Consider the following 18,664-nt stretch of genomic DNA (forward strand, 5'->3'; position numbering starts at 1 on the left):
TTTCGGGCTGGGTGGCCAGGTCATTGCCTTTTGCGCATTCTCTGAGGGGTGGAATCTTGAGTGTGGCACCAGGATTTTGTATAATGCGCATGACCCAAATGTGTTTTCTTGGAATGTAGCTATTGGAGGATTCATAGAGAGCTTTTAATTTCAAAATTTTCACCAAAATTTAGTGAAAAATTCAAAAAAATCTATTTCAACGAACTGTATGTAATTTCTCTAATTTGGCTATTGTCAGAATTTCATTCCAAATTTGACTCACAAATTTTATGAGCTATTGAATATTTAATTATTTTTCTTTCCTCGTTTGTTAGAAATAGTTACTTAAAACTAATAAAAAATTAATTTCTAGTTGAAATAAAAAAATATTTAGAGAGTTTGACGTAAGAAGTTTGTTAAAAGTAATATTTTATTATTTTTCGTTTGTTTCCTGCCTCTCCCCTTCTTCACTTTTCTCCCTCCCCTTCTTTTACTACGTTAGTGAGAATGGCATTGGTGTTGGCCGCTGAGGTCTCAGACTCTAGCGCTGAAGCCGGAGAGGTGTGTGACAACACGCTCTCATAGTCATCTGAGGAACCCAAATGGTAGTTCTTTGACTTAAAAATCGCAGCAAAAGACGACGACGGGTTGTTGCTCTTCTCAGGGACGGCATCAGAAACCCCTCAAAATACCTAGAAAATCTTCAAGTATAAAGCAAAAGAAAATCAGAAAAAGCTAAAAAAGAAATAGGCCAAAAATCTTTCAGAATCTCAACGTTATCAAGTGAGATCCACTCTAAGGAACAAGAAAATGAAAGAAAATCATTTTATATGAAAAGCCCCAAAGCACTCCACTCCATAACAAGTCTTGCAAAAAAACCAAAATCATACAAACCATCTTAAATTCAGCCTAGAAAAGCACAAAAAACCTCAAAACTCAAACAAGGGTTTAACCGAGATTTAACAAAATCGCAAAAAGCCCATACCTCTTTGGCCTCAAATGCATCAAAACGGACGGATTCACCAGATTCAATCTCTGCTAGAAACAATAGAGAAGCATGTAGTAGCAAGAGCAGAGAGCATAAAACGCAGAGAAGATCGCAGTAGGGAAAAGTTAGAGCTGCAACAGAGCCCCAATCAGCACCAAATCAAACCCAGCCGACATAAATCCGTTAACCCACAACCTTGCTTGCTCCTTTCCACAACGCCAAAATCTCTCTTTCTCTCTGTTCTATTACTCTTTTGGTGCATTTGGGATTGCGATTTTGTAGATAATAAGTGTGATTTTAAACCAAATCGCAGAACATTAATCGTTTAGAAACTACGTTTTTAAAAATTGCGATTTAAAAACGAAAAAAATCTGTTTTTCAAATTGCAGGTGAGATGGTGCTTTTTTGAAAATGCAGAATTTTAAAGGCTAATTTGCGATTTTAAATGCTAAACTGCGATTTTGCCAAACGATTAACTGCGTTTTTAAAAATCACTTTTTTCAAATTGCACATTTTAAAATCGTGATTTTAAATCGCACTTTTTGAAATCGCAAGCCCAAACGGACCCTTAATAGAGAACAAAAAACTATAAACCAAAAGCAAAAAATCGTTTTGTGAGATACTAAATATAAGCAGCAACCAAAACCCCAAACCCCAAAAGAGACTTAGATGATTAGAAATATTGACGGTTCATGCTTGAGTTGTTAGTAAGATTTATTTTGTGAATACCTTTTTTCTGGAGAAAGTTTATTTTACTCATTTGGAGTAATTTTTCATGGTAGTTAAAGTTGTTAAAGTAATTGCTCTCAAAATTAATAAAAAAAAAAAATCATATCTGTTTAAAATAGATAAATGTTTAGAGAGTTTGATGTAGAAAGTTTTTTAAAAATGATAGATAAAATAACAAAAGTAGATTGTTTAGCTAAAATAGAACATCCCTAGTGAGCTCTTCAAATTTTGTTAAAAGTAGTACTTAAAATAACAAAAGTAAATTTTTTAGCTAAAATTTAGAAAAAAAATTTAGAGAGCTCACTAGGGATACTCTTATAGAGGGACAAAAATTTCTTACAAATCGGTTTGTAAGAAATTCTCTACAACCCACATATAAAGGTGACACGTGTCTTTTGGCATGTAAGAAGCATATGTTGTTTTAATAGCATATGTTTCTCACATGACTTTTTAATAGCATTAATAAAAAAATTTGTACTTCTCACATGCTTAAATGATACATGTCACTTTTATATGTGGGTTATAGAAAATTTTCTGCAAATTGATTTGTATGAAATTTCTGTCCTTCTTAGAGCATCTCAAGCAGTTGGAGTTAAAGTAGCTATACAAAAAGTACAAATATTTACTTTAACTACCAATTTTCTTAAAAACACTCCAACAATAATCTCTATTTCACTATTCATTTTCTTTAAATAATATTTTTTTATTGTTTTATTTTCTTTCTCTCCCTCTTCTCTCTCTCTCTCTCTCCGGTCACTCCTCCTCGCCGGTGGGTTCACCAGAATTCCACACCCAATCAACTTCCGGCTAAAACAACAACAAATACTAATCCACAAATCAGGAGACACGGGTAAACAAGGATTACAAAATCATCCCCAACAAATCTCATGGGTTTGTTTAAAATCCAACAAGAGATTCACACACACACACACGATTGGATGTTCACAACACAGCCAACACACACACGCAATTGAAATTAATAACGCTATCACAGGGAACACACCCAATTGGCCAACTAAGGAAAAATTCACAAAAAAAACCCTTTCAACCGCTGGAAGTCGCCAGAAATCGCCTCTCGAGTTGCAAGAAATTGCCTCTCAAAGTCACCGAAAATCACTCTTCAACCGCTGGACAACGACCCGCAAGAAAATTGGCGCCTCTCCTCAGTCAACCCACATTTCTCAGATCTCCTTCTCTCCGATTCTTCTCCTTCCTTCTTTGTCAAACCTTAAGTGAGGAAGTGGGGGAGATGTGGGATTGAAAGAGAGGGATGGAGATGAGAAGTGAACAAGAGAGAGAACGAAGTTGGGAAGTGGTGGAGAGGGTGAGAGAAAATATAATAAAAAATTAAATAACTGATGAACAGTGAATAGGTACTACTGCTATTTACTGTTTATGAAGTTAAAAAAAAAAGGTTAGAGTAATTACTCTATTGGAGGAAGAAAAAGAGAAAAAAAAGTTAAATTTAACTTTTTGATTAAAATAATACGAGTAATGCTACACATCATCCTCTTGTCCACTTTTTATCCTCCCAAAATTGATGTGGCTCTTAAAATTACTATTGGATCAAAATTCAATAATGATTTATCATAAATTCAATGGTAATTTTAAGAGTCATATCAAATTTAAGAGGACAAAAAAAAAACAAAGGAATGATGTGTAGCATTACTCAAATAATACTCATGCCAGAGATGCTCTTAAAGGGTATTCCGATAGCGAAAACCTGGGAAAAGTGGTTGTGCTGTATGAGGGCATAGCGAAGTCTTTCCTAAGAACCTGGATTCATTGTCAAGTCAAAGTTGGCAACACAAGCGTACAAATGGAATCACATGCCAAGAAGAGAAGTTTCAAAGTAATGTCATATCATAGCTACCCTACTTTCCCAATCTCCTTCCCATCACTTTCACATGAAAAATACACAAACCTCCTCAGCCACCACCAAAGCACCAAGTCAATGCATCGTCTACCACCGTTTGATCCCTCACCAACCTTACATCAAACAAACTATCATCCACATCCGCGGCAACCAATCCCCATGAACTTCCAAAACTAATGCACCTGCTTCACACTCGAGCATTCCCCACGTATAAATAATTTGAACGTCTCACCGTTTATAGGATTAAGATCCCTATAATTTTGGTAGCCTCGTGCATTCAACGCATAAAAAATTTATATATTAAAAATATGATATGTTATTGAGATAAAAAAAAATTATTTTAAAAGAATTTTTTTTTTTACTTTTTAAAAATTGTTTTTTTTTACTAAACAAAAAGACAGGTTTTTATTCGAAATTTTTATATGATATAAATTATAAAGGCTAAAAAATAAGAATATGATAAAAATATATTTAATTTTAATTGTTACCGTATCACATTTTTAATATATAATATTTTTTATGCAACATTTTTAATTTGTAATATTTTTTACACCGATGAATGAAACGACCAAAATTAACAAAATTTGAGAATCTCAATTTTATTTTTTAATTTTTGACACCTTTTATAAAACCCTGATCCCCGTTTATAAAAACCTCTCTCCCGTAACCGTTCAAACCCTCTTTCATTGCCTCCCTTCCACTCTCCGAGAGCCAAGGCGAACTGGTACTCTCTCTCTCTCTCTCTCCGAATATATCTTTTTATAGCACCGGCTGGATCGGTCGGTTTCTATGTCTGTTTGTGGATGTCTAAGGGTTTATGGTTTTGTGTGTTTTTGTAACTGTTATGGTTAGCTGAAGTTTTGGCTAGTTATGTGTGTTGCTGTATGGGATTCTTGTTGCATTTTTTGTTGTAAACCCGGAAAAGGGCCTTCAGATCTCTATCTTTTGCTTCTGGGTTTTCTCAGATCTGTTTCATTCATTGTCTTCCTGCTTTGTTTTTGGCTTTTCAAGTCTTTGGATATCATTTTCCAGGTTAGTTTAACTAGATCTCTGGATATGATTGTTGCTCTTGTTATAATGGATCTGTGGCTCATTGATTTAGTTATACATTTGGGTTGGAACTTGGATAGATCCATTGACAATGATTTGTGTTTCCAATCAAACTTCCGTTCGATTTTTTGTTGTTGCTTGGATTTTAATGGACTAATGGTTGATTGTTTATTAAGAAAAGGAGTTTAGTTTGTATAGCATAGATCTGGGTGTTACCCATTAGCATACTTTCTCCCTTTGTAACAAGGTGGAAGTTGAGTTCATGGGTTCAAGTCCCACGGGGTGCGTGTGTAACTTACCATTTAAAAAAATAAAGCATAGATCTGGGTGTGATGGGTATGAAGTATGATTCATTTGAACTTCATGGATGGTCTAATTGAATTTTGTTTTTGGGGGTATATCCTTTTTTTCGTATTAGTTAAGACGTGAGACCTTGTAGAAGAATCAGTTTGGGGATGTGATTTTTCAATTGAGCTAATTTATCATGACTGCTGGCAGTTTTCTATTCAGAATACATTTTCGACCATTAATGGTCGAAAATGGATGAATTGGTTAGTCTTGAATAGACAATAGTTGGTTATAGGCATTCAGCACTCGATTTCTTTGTATTGTCAAGTGGTACTTCTCTCTTTCCCCAAGACAGGCACACGATTTGATAGTTGACCGTTGGGTAAGAAATTCTTGTGTTTGTAAAAAAAAAAAGTTTGTTATATTGAGTATGTCTGCACTTCTAAATGCTAGAGGTGACCTGACCAAAATTAAGAAATTTGAAAAGAAAAATGGAATGAATGGTATATATACAAAAAATGAACTGAATAGAAGACCTCCATTTTTCTTAATCAGTTGCATGTTATTCTAAAGTGCATTTTGAGAAATTTTAATTATAAATGAAAACATTTCAATCCTCTCTGTTCCTGAGAGCTATTGCTGATCTATCAACCCTTTTAAGCTGCCTTGTCATATGATTATTTTTATTAATCATTCTTCTTTGTTTTATGATCTCCTCTGTGACCTTTTTAAGCATTTTGTCACTAAAGTGCAGTTAGATTTTCCCATATAGACAGAATGCATACCCTATTTAGTTCTAAATGAAAAAACATTTCAATTTTCTCTGTTTTTGAGAGTTGTGGTGAGCTACTAACCTGATTTAGTTGTGCTTTGCATGATTAATTTTATTACTGGTTCTTCTTTCTCCTACGATCTGTCTGTACACTGTTTCAACCATTTTGTGATTTGTGACTCTCTGAGACATTCTGGATTTGTTGTTTTCTTAAGTTTGTCCTCTCTGACCTCTATATATTGGCATGGGTTGCAGGTGTTCTAATTGCGAAAAGTGATGGCAGACAGGCACCAGTACCCAACTGTCATGCAAAAGTTTGCCGGCCAGCTCCATGTCAGTTCCAGCCTTTCCCAAGATGCTCAAAACCGCAATGGGGCCCTTGAAAGGCCTGCTCTGTATCAGAGGCATTTTGCATATGGAAATTACTCCAACGAGGGATTGCAGTATCCCATAACTCAGGCATGCCGAGCTACCCACAATTTGTCATTGGTACATCCTGCAGCCTCACCTGTGTTTGTCCAAGCCCCACAAGAGAAAGGCTTTGCGGGCTTCGCTATTGATTTTCTTATGGGTGGAGTTTCTGCTGCTGTGTCCAAAACTGCTGCTGCTCCAATCGAGCGTGTGAAGCTCTTGATCCAGAACCAGGATGAGATGATCAAGGCTGGTCGGCTATCTGAACCCTACAAGGGAATTGGAGATTGTTTTGGCCGAACGATTAAAGATGAGGGCTTTGGATCATTGTGGAGAGGGAACACGGCTAACGTCATTCGTTACTTCCCCACACAGGTTTGTCATTTCTTATGTTTCTAACACTTCCTTTTAGTGATACCTCCTTATGATCTTATTGCAGTGTGCTTATTTCATTAGTTTTAATTTTATTCTCCTCCAGGCCCTGAACTTTGCTTTCAAAGATTACTTCAAGAGGCTGTTTAACTTCAAGAAAGATAGGGATGGCTACTGGAAATGGTTCGCTGGTAACTTGGCTTCTGGTGGTGCTGCTGGTGCCTCTTCCCTGCTCTTTGTCTACTCTTTGGATTATGCTCGAACCCGTCTTGCAAATGATGCCAAGGCTGCGAAGAAGGGAGGAGGGAGGCAATTCAATGGCTTGATTGATGTCTACAGGAAGACTCTCCAATCTGATGGTATTGCTGGCCTTTACCGTGGCTTCAACATTTCTTGTGTTGGAATCATTGTGTACAGGGGTTTATACTTTGGAATGTATGACTCTTTGAAGCCAGTGCTTCTGACCGGAAAGATGCAGGTTAGGATTCCTTGTGGATTCATTTTATCTATCCTTGTTATGTGATAATGCAGTCTGTGATTTTACTACTTGGCATTCATAGATTTTGCTGTCTGTGATTGGCATCGTCCTTGACCATTGAAACTTAATGACATGTTTTTCAGAAATTCAGAATCTAGAATGATGTGTTATTTTTAGGGTTAGTTCTTTATTTAATGTTTGCCTGGACAGCCACTACAATGCATCCGCAGTAATAGAATTGAAGAAAAACCCCATAGAGAGGAAAATGTTTGTTTTAGGACTTTGAGAAGCAATGTTCAGCACAAACACTCTTATACCGCGGATGAACCATGACGGTCTATCTCAACTATTTGAGATGGCCTTATCCTATATGCTTTCAGCACAAGTATACTGTGAATGATTGTTGGATTTGGTGTTGAGCATTTTCATCTCATATAATTTCTTGATGATTTCAGGATAGTTTCTTCGCTAGCTTTGCTCTTGGTTGGGTTATCACAAATGGTGCTGGCCTTGCTTCCTATCCAATTGACACTGTCCGTAGAAGAATGATGATGACATCTGGTGAAGCTGTCAAGTACAAGAGCTCCTTTGATGCATTCTCTCAAATCCTTAAGAATGAAGGGCCTAAATCTCTCTTTAAGGGAGCTGGTGCAAATATCCTCCGTGCCGTTGCCGGTGCCGGTGTTCTTGCAGGTTACGACAAGCTTCAGGTGCTCGTGTTGGGTAAGAAGTATGGTTCTGGTGGGGCCTAATTAAGATGAACAGACATCTCTTGCCCATATACCTATAGACGTTGATGAAAATCTTTCTGATTCAGTTTCGTAGGATCCATTTTTTGCTCACTTGAATAACTTGATTCATAGGAGTTTTACTCCCGAGAATTGTTTCCCTGTGGGATTTTTGGTCCCATAATCCCGGATTGTTAAAGCGGTTGTGATTTCACTTTGTTGGATTTGACTCATATGCAATTATAATTGCTCCCTTTTGAATTTCACTCTCTAGAATTCTTTAAAAGCTTTACTGCAACATTGTGGATCTTTCTTTCCTTTTCCCGGAGACTTAAGAGAGAAAGCATGTGTGATGGCAGGTATCAATAAGACTAAAGAATTCACTTGCAATTTTAACCTTTTATCTCTTTTCCGGTTGGTCCAAACGAGTATACTGCCTTATGATAAACTCACAATTCTGATTAAAGCATAAGTTCTTATTCTTTTAGTTAGTAAATTCTTAAGGCTTATTAAAACTGAATCCTCATTAAATCTTATTAGCAGACTGATTGGGCCTTGTAGTGACCATCTTAATTTCTATTTCAGTGAATCATCGTCAGTCTTGTAGCGGTGATCTTCATTTCTCTTTCAAAGAATCATCGATAAAGATAAAGATAAATTGTGCTATTAGTCCGTGTGATTGACCCAAACGATAAATTGCTCAATGTGGTATTAACATGTTTTCAGAGATTCCATGATTAGCCTAATTTAGAAATTGTCTATTGGAGTTAAATTACGTTAAAAATTTTGACAGTTTTCGTTAGACGTTAGGTTAGCGCTAATGAGATGGTTATATGTCGCTCTGAATAAAATAAATAAATAAATAAAAGTATTAAAAATATGACTATAAAAATTAAAAAATATTACTTTTTTTTTTTAAAAAAATTTTAAAAATTTTAAAAGAGGAAATGGGTGTCAATTGGGCGGCTATCCCTTTTGGGGTGGCATGTACCCCCGTTGGCTAGGGTTGGCCTGAATCGGCGGCAACCCATTTTTTTTTTAAAAAAATAATTTTTTAAGTTTAATATATATATTAAGAGTAACATGTATTGTCATTTTATTGGCACTGACGTGACGTTTATTAGAATCTGTCAAAATTTTTAACAAAATTTAAGTTTGGGAGCGATTTGTAAATCAAAACAACCACATGGATCTTTAAATTCATGCCGATACTACAAAAAATGATTTGCCATTTGGGCCAATCACATGACCAATGATGCAATTTTTCTTAGAGATAATGATATGGGCTCATGAAAGAGAGAAATGCTACGTTTATTTCTCTTCCACAAAGGATGTGTTTTTTTCTTTTCTAGATGAATCAAAGCTTTAATAACCAAACACAAAACAATTACATCACTCCAGAAAAAGGAGAAGAACCGCAAAACACATTACAACAATAAGCCAAAACAAGAACCAAACTAGAGCCAAACTACATCAAATCTACAGCAACCATAAAGCCAAAAGTTGCCTATCGAGAGGGGATCTATTGAATTTACGGGTCATCACTTTAATCCTAATATCCCATTTGATCTGAGCAACCAAAGCTTCCTCCGTCAAAGGGGAATTGCCAAAACAAAGCTCATTTCTCAACCTCTAAATGTGGTAAATAGTTGCAGCCAAACTAAGCTTACAAAGAATGGTGTGCAGCCTTTTACCCTTAAGACTACAATCCCACAACACAACATCATCCCAACTAACACAAGGACTGGGACTTAAGCAATCTTCCATTAGACTTCTCCAAATACGACGGCTGAAACCACATTGGAAAAAGAGGTGATCTATCGATTCCTGTACATGAAAACATAACCGACATAAGGTATGCCCCGTAAAGCCCCAGCCACACATTCTCTCCTTAGTTGCAATGGCCTGTCTAAAAACCAGCCACAAAACAAACGCATGCCAGGGAATAGCCATTGAATGCCACACTGCCTTCCACCAAGGGACCATGAGAAACTTAGGTATAAGGAGATGCCAAGTTTCTCCACAAGAGTATACACCACTCTTGGACTTCCAAATAGCAACATTCACTTCTCCAATTTTAATATCTAGAAGTCTAGCTTGGATATCAACCAGATCATCCGATCTAGCAGGGGGCCAATTCTAGGAGCCTTTATGAAGAATAGATGATACACAAGCATTCAGACCAAGGCCAGAGTCATAGACAGCCCGAAAACCATAAATGTCAATCAGTCTTCTAGCCGGGTGCCAAGCATCAAACCAAAGAGAAATATTATGGCCCGTTCCCACTTTGAAGCTCAACAACTTCTTGGCAGCTTCCATAAGATGCAGAAGTCTTTTCCAACTCTAAGAGCAGCTCTTAGGAATTGGAATCTGCCAAAAACTTCTGCCTAGCTTTAAGCCAATTAGACTTAACCAATGCAACCCAAAGTGATCCGGCCTGGGCAAATAAACTCCAGATATGATGGAGCATAGCATTACGGTTCTAGATTTCCAACCCTTTAAGCCCAAGCCCTCCTTCCTCCTTAGGACAGCAAACTTTATCCCACGACACCTTAGCTTTTGCTTTGGAATCATTCCCATACCAAAGAAACCGGTTAAATTTCTGTTCAAACAACCGGATCACCTTCTTAGGAAGAATAAACACCTTAGACCAGTAGATCTGAAGGCTGAAAAGAATGGAGGAAACAAGTTGCAGCCTCCCAGCAAAAGAGAGATTCTTAATCTGTGATGTCCCGAATATTATTTGTCATTTTTAGAGTAAATTTATTGGGATAGACAATTTTAATTAACTAGACGACTATAAAATACAAGGGGACGCCCAGAGAATGGTTTATGGACCAAAGAATAAATTATAAAAGGAGAAAATGTGTGAGAATGTAGGAGAAATTGAATAAAAAAAAAGGGGATTAAATAAATAAAATTAATGTGGCGCGTTCGGATGGCTCAACAGGCTTGTCCGGACGATACCTTATCACCACGTGGCGGACGCCTCATTCCACGCGCGTCCGGGCGTCTACTTTATAGGGTACAGACGGTCCGCAACGAGCAACGCACGTCTTATTAAATGGCGCGTCCGGACGATGACTTATGCCCGTCCGGACGGTCTGTCTAAAATGGCGCGCGTCCGGACGATTTGAGATGCCCGTCCGGACGGGAACCGATTTAAAAGGGGCAGTACGCCCGTTTCTTTCTTTATCTCCGGTTTTCTTCACTGTTTCTTCACGGGTTTTCACTCAAAAACTGTGATATCTTGAAATCCAGCCGTCCAATCTTAGATCCGACTTCGATAACATAATCCTTGAAGCCCGATCTACGTTCTGACCGAACTTTTTGAGGTAAATAGTTAAACTCGCATCTTTTAGAGGTTTTGTTAAATTTTGTAGAAATGAGTTTAACTTGGTATTTTCTCTAGGTTTGGTGTGGTTTGGAGTTGCCAGGAGCATCCCGAGCATTTGGTCACTGCTTGGTGAATTTTTGGTAAGTTTTCCGTGTTTTGTTAAAGTGATATTTATTGTGATTAACCCTAAGTGATGCTTATGGGTTAGAAATATTGGGTTTAATAAAGTGAATAGAAATTTTAGATAAATGTTTAAGAATTTTAGAGTTTGTGAGTAAAATTAGATATGTGGCCTTTTGAGCGATTCAAAATGCCACCTAGTGTGAGTATTAGTTAGAATGCTAATTAACACAATACATTGTATTTTAGCAGCACATTGCGATTGAGCTTAGAGTTGTCTGGATAATTGGGAGTACAAGCGATCCAAGGTGGGTATTCCACTCACTAAGAAAATATATATTTTTATATGTATTGGATTGATAAAAATATATATATTGTTTATGAAACCAAACCGACCATATGATGAATTATATGCTTTGAGATGATTTAATTAGTTTCGATTATGTTTAAACTATATCAATGATGTTTAAGAAATAGTGCAAAAGTGAAAAGTATTGAATTAATTTAAAGTGTTAAGTTCTGCGGTTGAGATTTAAATTATGCAAATTGTTTGAGAACATGTCATGTTGAAACTGTTTAGATTTTATAAAGAAACTAAGTTTTGAATGATTTCAAAGTGTTGGATAAAATGCTGGATTTGTTTAGTTTTAAAAGGACGTGATTTAACAACTGCATGATTTCAGCGTGACACAGTAGTGAAATATATACTGGTCAAGCACGGAACATAGAGCATGTAGTATAGAGCATACATACCCCACCAGTAACAGTATCAGCAGAGTAACAGTATCAACAGCATATCAGTATCAGCCGCACAATGAGTCATAATGAGCCATGGTCATACATGTCATGTATAGCATTGTTTTGTGAGAGATGTTTTTCTGTTATGAGTAGTTTTGCTAGACGTATTAGTATGCATAAGAGTCTTCATGAAAAAGATCTTATGTATATTTCTATCGGATAGTCATGTGTTAATAGCATACAATGAACTTGAAAGTACATGGATAAATGATTGCCCAGGCGCGAGTAATGACATGTCTATGAGTAAGAAGGTGGACTGTTATTGTTCTTCAGGAAAGACGTGTTAGCATGATTGAGTTTAACTCTGGTGCTCTCATGATCTATTGACGTTCAAGGTACGAAGCTAAAATACGATTAGAGATGGTATTGCGAGTGTTTTGTTGACGGATGTTTTGTTGACGGATGTTATCTTAGTATGGAAGAGTAAGATGCCATGTTCTTTGCTTAAGACTTATGTGTATACGTGATATCTGTGATGGAGTGATCGTGTGCACATATGTCTGAGTGACCAATGAAAAGTATTATAATAGAGGGGTTAGTATGTGAAAACTTCCAAGGAGAGATGACTGGAACTTCTACATATTTTCCCAGCTATTTAGTAGGTTTTTAAATGGTTTCTGAATAGTCGGTGTTTGCTGCATTAGCTATTGGTAAATTGTGGCTAATATAATGCTCGCACGACTAAAAATAAAATAAAGGTTGGTTCCTTGTGAAAATTCAGTTAGTCGTATACCACTGAGGTCTTAGTATGTTTTATACTAAGGCGGTTGTGACGACCCGTTTTTTTTTTTTTTTTTTTTTTAAATACAAACATAAAACGAGTCCTCACAGTGGCACGACGATATGTCGCAAAGCCAACATATGGCACATGCCCCATAACATGTACCTGATAATCAGAGTATAACATACATCTATCTATGCAGCGGAAAACATAAATCTGAATAGCGGAAATTACAACTTATACATCTATCACAAATTAATTACAACAAAGAGCCATTTAACATCTATCTGTTTGAGTCTTATTAACACTATAACAATAATGGCTTAACAATTAATAAGTGACACAAACGTCACAAGCCATACCAAACCTATAAAATAGTGGACAACCCGTGGTCCGACAATTATAACCGTCGCGGTGAGCTTCAGTCATAATATCCCATGCACACTGCTACTGACCCATCGACTATACCGAAGTACCTGCAGCCAAAGAAACATCATCTACACGGTTGTGGTGGTATCCACATCCGCATAGGTGAAAGAATGAGTTCACCGCCTTAGTATACCTCATACTAAGACCTCAGTGGTATAAGACTAACTGAGTTTTCACAAAGAACCAACCTCTATTTATTTTTAGTCGTGCGAGCACTATATTAGCCACAATTTACCAACAGCTAATGCAGCAAACACCGACTATTCAGAAATCATTTAAAACATACTATATAGCTGTGAACATATGTAGAAGTTCCAGTCTACCGCTTGGAAGATTCTACATATAGACCCCTCTATAATAATACTTTTCACCGGTCGCTCAGACATATGTGCACACGATCACTCCATCACAGATATCACGTATACACATAGGTCTTAAGCAAAGAACATGGCATCTTACTCTTCCATACTAGGATAACATCCTTCAACAAAACACTCGCAACACCATCTCTAATCGTATTCCAGCTTCGTGCCTTGACGTCAGTAGATCATGAGAGCACTAGAGTTAAACTCAATCATGCTAACACGTCTTTCCTGAAGAACAAGAACAGTCAACCTTCCTACTCATAGACATGCCATTACTCGCACCTGGGTAGTCATGTATCCATGTACTTTCAAGTTCAATGTATGCTATTAACACATGGACCATCCGATAGAAATATACATAAGATCTTTTCCATGAAGACTCTTATGCATACCAATACGTCTAGTAAAACTACTCATAACATAAAAACATCACTCATAAAACAATGCTATAATGCTATGCATGAACTGGGGCTGATACTGTTATGCTGCTGATACTGATACTGCTGATACTGTTATGCTGCTGATATACTGATACTGCTGGTATGTATGCTCTATACTACATGCTCAATGTTCTGTGCTTGACCAGTATATATTTCACTACTGTGTCACGCTGAAATCATGCAGTTGTTAAATCACGTCCTTTTAAAACTAAACAAATCCAGCATTTTATCCAACACTTTGAAATCATTCAAAACTTAGTTTCTTTATCAAATCTACGCAGTTTCAACATGACATGTTCTCAAACAATTTGCATAATTTAAATTTCAACCTCTGAACTTAACACTTTAAATCTAGTCAATACTTTTCACTCTTGCACTATCTCTTAAACATCATTGATATAATTTAAACATAATCGAAACTAATCAAATCATCTTAAAGCATATACATTTCATCATATGGTCGGTTCGGTTTCATAAATATATATATATATATATATATATATATATATATATATATATATTTTTTTTTATCAATCCAATACATATAAAAATATATATTTTCTCAGTGAGTGGAATACCCACCTTGGCTGCATTGGACTCCAACTCGAACACTCCCTTGAACTCTAGTCACTTGGACTCTACATTGGAGAACCAATTAAAGTCTCCAATCCAAACATGATCCTGCAAACATTGGTAACATTATACTATGCTATTGAACTCTATACTTTATGACACAAAAGCTACCCGCATGCTCACACGTCACATACCCGCGTGTAAAGCTAATTCGCCACCTTTAGCTACTATTAGGTTAGCACTTAAGTTTAGGTTTATATTATATCTCATCTTAATCCTTAAACGCGTTTACTATTTTATTTGTCTTCTTATTATATTTACATCACATTTTAACTATTACTCTTAGCATTTAATCTTTATCAGCTACTAACCACCTAAGTAATTAAAGCTATATGACATTAATCTTATACCACATGTTAATCTAATAACTCATATTAAACTAACTTGTAATCACGTATTGTAATATACATTCTTTTATCACATTTTGCCTATTTATTTATTCCTTTTTCTATTATTAGTTAATTATTTCACTTTCTTCTCCTAGTCTTCATAACATGTGACTAATCCAACCAACCCAACTCAATAAAGACATGACCTAAAACCTCATTGCATAACCGAAACTTTTATTTACCGAAACTTTTAAATAAACTATAGCAAGGAATTCAATTATTTATCACAATCAACCTTAATCAATTCAACTTCATTAACACTTAGGGTGTCCAACTCATAAGTATATCATGGGACACATTTAGCCTTATTCAACAAACCATAATCAAGATGTTCTCATAAAAATCTCATTTCACATTAACACGTACATACTCGGCCTTATAACAACCCAACATCCAAACCCATGTAAAAATCAACTCATTTACATAACAAGATCAATCTCTTTTAATTTGGAACTACTCTTACAAAAATTACACAACACCCATCATCAACAATTAACAATTACGTTCTCTAATATCACCATGAGGTCTCAACTCAAAGTGTATCAACAAATCCAATACATAGGGTTAACAACTTAAAATCAACTACAACCTTCATCAATAAATTACCATTCACCAATACTCAAGAATCTGGCCATTGAAATTCATATACATGGAGCCATTAACCCCAACATATCATAATTCTAACAATCCAATTTAGTTGTTCGGAAATTAGTGACCGAACCTAAACCTCACCCTTTCAAAACTACTCAGTCTTTCATAGTCAAACTAGGGAATCATATTTTATTATTTTGAAAACCTTATTTCTAGAACAGAACAATACAGTACCCGGTTGTCCAAAATCCCAAATCCATCAAACAACTCCAAGCACCAAACAGCGAGTATATAGCCAACACAAAGGAATAATCTCTCGATTCATAATTTATCAACTAAAATCAACACCATAAAATTACTAATGATCAAAGATAATCCAGCATCATAGGGGCTCCAAGCCATTCAGTCAACATACCAAAAACAGGGGTTTCGGTTTCTCAGTGCTAAAATCAGTTCAGCCAAGCACATCAAACAGAAGAGACACATTTAAAATACCCAATTCCAATTTCAACAACAACAAACCAACTAAATCCAATTCGGTCCATCCACATAAAAACCCAATCTTCACCAACACTTCCAAAATCCATCATAAACCAACCCCATATCAGTACACAAAATCACCCGGCCAAACAGTAGAGAAACCCCAAATAAAATCATGAAACCCTAATTTCAACAATCAACAAATTAATCTACAAAATAAGCAACTAGGAATCAACAAGAAATTACCTAGAGGATTTTCCTAGAAAATCCACCGGAAATCGCTACTGGACCGCCGGAAAACTCGCCGGAAAATCGCTCCTAGAGGACCGGGTCTTCCACATGGTTCAGCGGGTCATGGGTCGCAGGTCTCGGGTTCGTGGGGTTCTGGGCAGTCCACTACCGACGGAAACCACAGGATCAGAACAGCCTCCATCCGCCGGAAAACACACTTGGGGAACCGGATTTCCTCTCGGGTTGCACACGGGTCACGGGTTTCACTCTCGGGTTTGGCGGGTTCGATGGGTTTCCACGGAAATCTCACGGGTCTCCCTCTCAATCCCTTATCTCTCGCTCTCTCGCATCTCTCTCTCACTCGATTTCTCTCACTCTCTCTATTGCTGTCTCTGTGGGTCTGGCGAGAAGGACACAGAAGAGAAAGAAGAAAGAAGAAAAAGAAAGAAGAAGAAAGGAAGAAGAATTAGAGGGGGGGGGGGGGGGGTGCTGTGCGTGGGGCTTGAGGGGGAGAGTGACATTTTCCACAACAATCCACAGCCACACACGTGGCTGTGGATAAGACCAAACTTTGGTCTTATTCCAATTCTAGCCCTTATCCTTTCTAAATTACAATTTTACCCCCATCTTATCTTATTCATTTTTCTAATAATTATTACTCAATCTTATTTTACTCAATTGCATAAACACATTCGCTTAAGACTTAGTATTAGTCCCATCTAATTTAATAAACACCATTTATAAATGGCAAACTTCCTATTTAAATTCTTGGTCTTTACAGCGGTGAACTCATCATTTCACCTATGCGGATGTGGATACCACCACAACCGTGTAGATGATGTTCCTGTGATTGTAGGTACTCCTGAGGCGGACGATGATCCGGTAGCACACTACTTGGGTTACTACGATTGATGCACGTAGCGACGATTGTAGTGGGGTAGGACTATAGTGTCCATATTTTTGGGTACTTTTGTACATGGCTTGACGTTTGTGTCACACATTATTTTGTATAAGCCATTCTTTTGTTGTAGTTATGTGTAGTTAAACTTTAAACAGATAGACATGTGTTATGGCTCGCATTTGTTTAGATAACGAGTGTGATTATAGTTATGCTTTTCCGCTTTATTGATGATATTATGATTTCTTCCGCAGTAGATGTGTCTCTGTATATCAGGTGCATGTTATGGGCATGTGCCTATGTTGGCTAAGCGACATATAGTCGTGCTACTGCAATGACTCATTTTTACGTTTTGTATATATATAAAAAAACAAAAAAAGGGTCGTCACATAATCAGCCAAGAGTCAATCCTGCCAGCAACCTTAGCGACCAAAGCCTCACAGTCCAAAGCAAAGAGCTTTTTCGTAATTAAAGAGACTCCAAGATACCTTACAGGCAAGGAACCGTCGGGCATATGTAGAATGTCCAGAAAGGCAGGTTTATCATCCTTAGATACCCCAGTACAATAAAAAGAAACTCTTAGCCGGATTAGCCTTGAGACCAGAAATGGATTCAAATTCGGCTAAAACTTCCTTTACAGCTAGAATAGACCCCATGTCAGCTTCAGCGAAGATAAGGAGATCATCTACAAGGGATATGTTATCAATACGGAAGAAATTATTTTTCGATAAAAATATGATTTTTAGTAAATATTTCTCTGTATTTAAAGTGAATTTGTAAAACAAAGAGAACGCGTCCTTTTGAAGATGCGGGGTAAAATTCTTTTGGACTTTAATGGAACGAAAGTTTCCGACTTGACATCTTGTGTTGTCGGCGTAATAAACCTCATCGTTACCAAACTTTATGAACTCGAAAGTTGTAGCCTTTACCAATCTTAATCGCCGCCACGATAATTTCCAGGGAAACCGAGCCTAAACCAGCGCTACTTCTTTTCCCGCCAGACCATACAACAAATGCACGCATGAGTGATGATCAGATCTCTGCGATTCCTCCCGAACCCACTTTCGGGCCCTCTTCTGTCCTCTGCTCTCCTTCACACTCGCTCCCTCTCACTCCATAGAGAAAGACCTTCCAACTGGAACACAACCCACAGTCTTGTTCGAAAGAATCCACTCCTCTCCCTATTAGAATAATGCAAATCCCTTTCCCAGTTGAAGCAAATCCAACCCAAAAAAGGGCACAGCGAAGTCTTTCCCAAGAACTTGGATTCATTGTCAAGTCAACGTTGGCAACACAAACGTACAAATGGAATCACATGCCAAAAAAAGAGATGTTTACAAGTAATGTCATATCATAGCTAAGCTACTTTCCTAGTCTCCTTCCCATCACCTTCAAATGAAAAACACACAAAAGACAACACCATGTCAACGTACCATCTACCACCGTTTGATCCCTCACCTCCCTTAGATCAAACGAACTATCATCCACATCCACGGCAACCAATCCCCATGATTCCATGAACTACAAAAACTAATGTACCCGCTTCACACTCGAGCATTCC

The 18,664-nt window shown here is 37.1% G+C and overlaps 1 protein-coding gene and 1 long non-coding RNA gene across 2 annotated transcripts; one reads left to right on the top strand and one right to left on the bottom strand.

Moving 5' to 3' along the window:
- Positions 1-4,138: 4,138 nt before the first annotated feature.
- LOC133877335 (ADP,ATP carrier protein, mitochondrial) lies at positions 4,139-7,937 on the top strand. The gene is made up of 4 exons (XM_062315601.1): positions 4,139-4,296; positions 5,938-6,468; positions 6,572-6,943; positions 7,399-7,937. Exons 2-4 carry the CDS (start codon positions 5,959-5,961, stop codon positions 7,693-7,695), a joined length of 1,179 nt encoding a protein of 392 aa, XP_062171585.1. The 5' UTR covers positions 4,139-4,296; positions 5,938-5,958; the 3' UTR covers positions 7,696-7,937.
- A 4,921-nt stretch (positions 7,938-12,858) lies between these two features.
- Positions 12,859-16,620, bottom strand: LOC133877167 (uncharacterized). The gene is made up of 3 exons (XR_009901671.1): positions 16,221-16,620; positions 14,464-14,562; positions 12,859-13,144 (listed from the first exon to the last, which is right to left on the bottom strand). It is a non-coding gene; the product is annotated as an uncharacterized LOC133877167 (long non-coding RNA).
- Between the last annotated feature and the right edge of the window lie 2,044 nt (positions 16,621-18,664).

Source organism: Alnus glutinosa, chromosome 9 (genome assembly GCF_958979055.1).
Source record: "Alnus glutinosa chromosome 9, dhAlnGlut1.1, whole genome shotgun sequence".
Lineage (NCBI taxonomy): Eukaryota > Viridiplantae > Streptophyta > Magnoliopsida > Fagales > Betulaceae > Alnus > Alnus glutinosa.